This window comes from Sinocyclocheilus anshuiensis, unplaced genomic scaffold, assembly GCF_001515605.1.
Source record: "Sinocyclocheilus anshuiensis isolate Anshui unplaced genomic scaffold, SAMN03320099.WGS_v1.1 scaffold2441, whole genome shotgun sequence".
Lineage (NCBI taxonomy): Eukaryota > Metazoa > Chordata > Actinopteri > Cypriniformes > Cyprinidae > Sinocyclocheilus > Sinocyclocheilus anshuiensis.
In genome coordinates, this window is record NW_015551151.1 from 9664 (window position 1) to 16779 (window position 7116).

The window sequence follows — 7116 nt, forward strand, 5'->3', positions numbered from 1 at the left end:
TCTTCTCAGAATTCAAACAAACCACCGACTCCGGGTGAATGGAAAAGTCAAGGCCGAAGGCCTGGCACAAATTTAGGATGTCCTGGAGTGTTGGAGCTCACATCTTCTCAAAACCAAACAGAACCACCGACTCTGGGCGGGTCACATGGTCTGATGCCTTTAAGGTCGGAGAAGATCCCCCGCCTCTCAAGATGGGCTTGTCCAATGAGAAAGGCCGGTATCCCAAGTGGGAGTTTTGAGATACTGGGGAGTTTTATGACTCTTTGTAATTCATAGATACTAAACATGGTAGGATTACATATAGGCAGGATGACAGGAATGGGTTCCATCATAAGCATGCATAAAATAGTCAAAAAATATCAAAGACAACATACACCATGACCTGAAGGATACACTGTTCATTCAAAGAAAGGTTTTCCTATGAATTAATTAGTAGAAAAGTCAATTTCTACTGTGCCTTGTGCCTCTTGCGATGGAACATGCGGTGATTTTCCCTGCTTCGCATTCCATTAGGTCGTAAATGTATCTGGTGTCAGGGTTGCCATGGTAACCAGGGTCCTGGGCCCTGTTCACAGACAACTTGGCACCCAGTATGTTTATTGGGTGAGGGGTCTGTGAACGTTTGTTAATCTAATGAATAATTGATTTGTTAAATCAAATGAAAAATTGTGTTTTTGATTGGTCCAGACGCTACAGCTAAATGTAAACTAGTTAGCACTAATTCACTGACAAATTATGAGGCTAGATATCATGTGCTAGCTAGCTCAAGCTGTGATGCTTTTCTTCTAGCTTTGATAGGCAGTTTTCTGCTGTCTTACAGAAGTACAGTACTAGTAAAAAGTTTGGACACATTACTATTTATAATTTTTGAAAGAAGTCTCCTATGCTAATCAAGCCTGCATTTATTTTTGTAACACTACAAAAATCAATCAAGGATCATGTAACACTAAAAACAGGAGTGATGATCAAATAAATTCCTGTAAAGTTTCCAACTTGGGATATTTCCAACATTTCTGAGACAAAGTTCCCATTGAAATTTACTGGAAATTTTCTGGCCCTTTGCAATCCTAACCCCCAATAACCCAAAAAAGGTTGTCCAGTTTATATCACAACTGTAGCTCTTTTGATGTATTTTTGTAATACTACCATATTTGAATATATGCAGGAAATATGTTTTTATTCAGATTCGTCATTGTTCAAAGCCCCACCCGACTAAGTATTTAGCTGTCTGTCTGTCTTTCTTTCCTTATATGCAACTGATATAAATCAGAGAGAAGAAGCCACATCACTGGGAAGAGCGTCCACAACCAGAGAATTGAGAGGCTGTGGCGTGATGTGTGGTGCAGTGTTGTTAGCAACTACTACGCCACGTTCAGGTAGGCATGTGACGGTATTAAAATTTGGTTGCACTAATTTGTCACGGTATACATTATAGCAATACTGAAATAAGTTGCTATTGCAAAAAGTGTTGATAGTGTTACAGGTTAATACAATTTTTTTGTAACAAAAAGGATTTTGATCATTTTAATTTGATAACAGGATAAACCAAACATTTGTAAAGTCCACAAATCTTTCAAACATTTTAAATTGCAAGTGAAATATAAATAGCAGCACTTTACTATAAGGTCTCATTATGTAATGTCAGTTCAATATCAACAACAAGCAATAGCTACAATTGGTACAGAAGGTATTCTTTGTTATCCTTGGTTAAAAAATATATATAACTGGTCATTGTTAATTCATGTCAGCTCAGGTCCATTAAATAATACAGTTACTACTTTTGATTTTAAAGTGCCCCTATTACGGGTTATGAAAGGTTCATATTTTGCTTTGGAGAGTCCTCAACAACAGGCTGACATGCATGCAAGGTCAAAAAACACTTTTACTTTCTTATAATATGCATTTATTTTTTACCTTATTTGCTCAACGACTCCCAAACGATTCGCTCAACGATTCATTTTTCCAAACCCCTCCTTTGCGTGAAGCTAATCTGCGATGATTGGTCCGATTGGCGATTGGTCGATTTCAGTTTCATTTCATCATGCCTGTAATGCCTGATAAAGCAGCGTTTGTGAGCGCAGTGCTGCTTTGTGCACAGCCGTTACCGGGGAAACAACCATTTTTACCGCTCCAAAAGCTGCACCAAGTGGCAAAGAATGAATTTGCATTTTCATTCAAACAAAGTTTTCCCGGTTCTGCGCGAGCAACAAGTGGGCGGCTCCCAAATGATTAGCTCAACGATTCATTTTTCCAAAACCCTCCTATGCGTGATGCTAATCTGCGGTGATTGGTCCGATTGGAAATAGACATTTTTAACGCTCCAAAAGCGGCACCTAGTGACAAAAAATGAATTTGCATTTTTGTTCAGACAATCAAGTTTTCCCAGGTCTGCTCGCGCAACAAGTGGGCAGACAATATGCTAATGTTTCATGTTGACGTTAACATGAAACGGCTTGGGATTCGTTTTAAAAACTACTTGTTTCAATGATTCAGAGTCGAGTCTTTCTTTTGAGAGACAATAACTTTATACACGGCGCACTTTCAGATTTAAAACTTTTTTCAGGATGTTTTCATTCACTTAGAGCTGTGTTACACACTGCATGAAAGGTCATTTTCAAAAATCCATAATAGTGGCACTTTAATAAATCATAAAGATTAACTAAGAAATTAACAAAGTTAATAAATAAATTAGTTTATTTTTTACTGTTTGTTTTGGTTAAGTAATGAATTCACTACTGTTAAGTAATGGAACCATATTGTAAAGCTTTACCTAACAATAAAAATAATAATTTCTGATAATTTATTAGTCCAGATTAAAGTTTTAACAAAAATAAATACCCTATTAAGTGAAGTAGTATATATGGTGGTGCAATAAACAGCCAAAACTGAAATGTCTGTTTTAAACATTTAAAGGGCACAGCAATCACTTTGTTTATTGGGTTACGGCTCCATTATATTCAGCATGTCTTGTTCTGCCTTGCCCTTATCATGAAGGGATTGTTTACATCACTGCACATGCTTCTTTGACGCAGCATACAGTGGTGTTGTGGTTTTTCACACAACACAGTTCATGGGGAAAGTATTTTTAACATGCATTGTAAAAGTCTGAATAATTTGTTATAAACAATTATTCATGGTGTTTTGAAGTGTCCACGATAATAATATTGTGCATATTAATTATCCTGTTATATGGCATTACAGTATATTGGCACATGTCTACTTTTAGGCACCTTGAAAGTATTGATCAGCTTGATCCGGATCAAGACCTCCACATCATCTGCCTACATTATGTCTTCCTGTCAAGACTGAACTGGCACCTGAAGGAGTTCATTCAGATGTGGGACAGGCATCCTCTTTGCACAGAGGGAAACAGGTCTCCACAGCAGTTGTGGATTGCTGGTGTGCTTTCGGGGCAACAAGAAAATCCTGACCAGGTTACACTTTGACTAGCTGTCCTTTTTTAAGTGCAGTTGTTTGCAGACTAGACTACTTAACGCATTACTTTGTACAATATCTGAATCATGTTTCAACAGATTGATGTCTCAAACTGGGGCATTGATTGGGATGGACCTGTTGCAGAACCAGACTCCGAGGCTGTTGAGGTTCCAGTAACTCCTCAGGATTTTCATCAAACAGTCGAGGAGCATTTAAGGGCCTACATTGACCCCTTTATGAGCAGTGACGTCTTTGGTGTGGACATTTACCTGCAAGCCCTGTCATTGGCCCAGTCCTTAATGTCTACACAAACATAAAAATATGTACTGCGTGTCCTCCACCTTTGGCCTAGGTAAGGAAAGACGTGTGTATTTATTACCAATGTCTTATTCCATTGGCTGACATGCCCACGCTATCTTAGCTAAAGTTAATGTGCGCAGACACTGCTTTCCTGCAGCTCATGTTTTTAATGTGCACAGTAGGGATGGGCGATATGGGCTTAAAAATATATCACAATATTTCTGCTATTTATTACGATAACAATATCAATGACGATAATTCCGGGAATCCTGTTTCTTTAGAGAAAAGTATTATCTTTCCTATTTTTACCCAAAATAGGGTGAACATTAATGAGTACACACCTAATGTAAAGACTGTTTAATTCATACTGGAAGCCGGAGGGCGCTCTTGCACAGAAATGCCACATATCCATAGCAGAAGTAATACTACTGACGATGTTCCAGTAAGGTGTCCCGTTATCGGTGAATAAAACGCACAACGGAGATAGAGACATTTTAACTGATGAAACTTGAGGAAAATAAACATACGATTGCACAAAATATATGGTTTATCGGTGTTCTTCAATCTTGGGTATTTTTATAAGGAAAGTATATTTATAATGCAATGTTAATCGACATGGCCTTTATCACTGTATATAATACTATCATTCTTTAATATGAAACCACGTCTGGTCACAAAAAGAAGTATTTCAAACACTAGACTGTTAAGTTAATTTGGAGAAAACGCATGTCAATAAATTATATGTTTGTTGGACAACAGGTTTGTAAACAGGCTCATACACATGCAAAACTGTATCGCACATGTGCTACTGTAGTACATTTATTCAGACCGATTTTTTGTGCACTGTACAGCCCTAACCAAACCAATTACAGATTGTAAAAGGAGCTCAAGCTCCTCATTTAGCGATATAGGCTGCTACTCCTCAATTTCACGTCCGCCTTCCGTGATGTCGCTCCGCACTGTCGCACACAGAAATATGTCAACAACTAGACTTTATCGTTATTATCGCGGGAAGACTAATTCTTATCGTGGGGAGAATTTTTACCGGTATATCGCAAACGATAAGATATCACCCATCCCTAGTGCACAGGTACCTAAAGTCCTAAAGGATGATGACACTACTATTACACACTACTATGTGCACTACACTTACTTTTTTTACAATTACTACCACCTCCTCTGCCCCCTGGCTGTCGGATGTTCTCCGGGAACATCGTTCTAGACTCGGGACTGCAGAGAGGAAGTGGCGCAAATCTAAAAACTCTACTGACCTTAGTGTTTATCAGTCACTCCTCTCCTTCTCTGCAAGTGTCTCCACTGATAAAACTACATACTACCACAACAAAATTAACGACTGTTCTGACTCGCACGCTTTTCAAAACATTTTCTACTCTTCTTTGTCCTCCTCCACCCCCTCCTTCATCAACTCATATGGTAGGGCTGCACGATAAATCGCATGCGATATTGTCAGTGAACAACGGCTCTGTGTAGTAAATCCTTCTCCATGTGAAAGCCCGCACGTGATGGAGATTTACCGCTGATTACAGAACCGGCTTTACTGACAAGATGCGTGTTAAATATCGCATGCGATTTATCGTGCAGCCCTATCATACGGCTGATGACTTTGCAATATTCTTCATAGAGAAAACAAGAACCATCAGCGACCAATTCTCCACACCAAAAACTGACAAACACTTCATAACTACAAATATTCATTCTCCCCTCCTTCTCTCCACTCTCGGAGACAGACGTTTCTAAACTTATCCTTTCCAATCATCCTACTACCTGCCCGCTTGATCCTATCCCCACTCACCTCCTTCAGGCCACTTCTTCTTCAGTCATACCTGCGCTTACTCACATTATCAACACCTCTCTTCACGCTGGTACATTTCCCGAAGCATTTAAGCAGGCTCGGGTAATCCCACAGCTTAAGAAACCCTTTCTAAATCCAGCACTTTTAGAAAACTACAGACCGGTATTCCTTATTCCGTTTATTGCAAAGACACTTGAGCGAGTTGTTCAACCAACTCACTATGTTTCTTGCACAGAACAACCTCCTGGACAGCAACCAGTCTGGCTTCAAAAGCAGCCACTCAACTGAGACGGCACTGCTCTTGGTTACTGAAGCCCTGAGACTGGCAAGAGCTGCTTGCAAATCTTCAGTACTCATCTTGCTGGATCTGTCTGGTACTTTTGACACCATTAACCACCAGATCCTCATGTCCACCCTCAGGAAGATGGGCGTCTCAGGAACTGCACTCCTGTGGTTCAAGTCCTACCTCTCAGGTAGGTCCTTCAGGGTGTCTTGGAAGGATGAGGTTTCTAAGTCACAAATTCTTGCTACTGGGGTTCCTCAAGGTTCAGTGCTTGGACCACTTCTCTTCTCCATCTACATGTCATCTTTAGGATCTGTCATTCAGAAGCATGGCTTTTCTTATCACTGCTATGCTGATGACACTCAACTCTACTTCTCATTCCAACCAGATGATCCGACAGTAGCTGCTCGCATTGCAGCCTGTCTGACAGACATTTCTGGTTGGATGAAGGTTTATCACCTTCAACTCAACCTTGCTAAGACAGAACTGCTTGTGGTCTCAGCCAACCCAGCACTTCATCACAACCTCTCTATTCAGATAGGTTCGTCAACCATAGCTCCTTCCAGGACAGCCAGGAATGTTGGAGTTGTGATCGATGATCAGTTAAGCTTCACAGACCATATTGCTACAACGGCCCGGTCTTGCAGGTTTGCCTTATACAACATTAGGAAGATTAGACCCTTCCTAACAGAGTAGTCATCACAACTCCTTGTCCAACTCTCTGTTTCTCTCCAGACTGGACTATTGTAATGCTCTCTTGGCGGGTCTTCCTGCATGTACTATCAAGCTTCTGCAACTGATCCAGAATGCAGCAGCGAGAGTGGTCTTCGATGAACCAAAGAAAGCTCATGTCACACCTCTCTTCATCAGCTTGCACTGGCTGCCAATAGCCGCTTGCATCAAACTTAAGGTACTGAGGTAAGTACTACTATTATTAAAGGGGTCATATGATGCTACATGCACTTTTACAAGTCGTTTGAACTGAGATGTGTGTTGGCAGTGTGTGTACACAACCACCCTAAAATGATAAAAATCCACCCAGTGTTTTTTTTTTTAATCTGCTCAAATCTTTAACCCTTTTTTCAAATCGAGCCGATTTCAGATGTCGGTCTGTGTGACGTCACAAAAACAGGCCCCTCCCACGATAGTTTGATTGACAGTAGCGTTTCATCACAGACTGGACTGGCGTCTTATCCTAGATCTGCCCTGAGTGAGCTGTCATCATCAATCTGCCATTGTTTCACCGCCAGAGCAGATGTAGACAAGAATGACTCCTAAGCGATTG

The 7116-nt window shown here is 40.4% G+C and overlaps 1 protein-coding gene across 4 annotated transcripts in view; it reads left to right on the forward strand.

Annotated features, from left to right (window-relative positions):
• LOC107663313 (uncharacterized) overlaps nucleotides 1-6598 on the forward strand; it is a 13835-nt gene extending 7237 nt beyond the window's left edge. For 2 of the 4 annotated variants that reach the window (XM_016453518.1, XM_016453514.1), the window contains exons 4-7: nucleotides 1271-1376; nucleotides 3227-3434; nucleotides 3534-3787; nucleotides 5784-5860. In XM_016453518.1, coding sequence (XP_016309004.1) covers nucleotides 1271-1376; nucleotides 3227-3434; nucleotides 3534-3752 — 533 coding nt within the window. In that variant the 3' untranslated portion in view covers nucleotides 3753-3787; nucleotides 5784-5860. Of the gene's footprint in view, nucleotides 1-1270; nucleotides 1377-3226; nucleotides 3435-3533; nucleotides 3788-5783; nucleotides 5861-6368; nucleotides 6446-6566 lie in introns of those variants that run through there. The other 2 variants (XM_016453516.1, XM_016453517.1) reach the window with 2 other exon arrangements.
• Nucleotides 6599-7116: the final 518 nt, after the last annotated feature.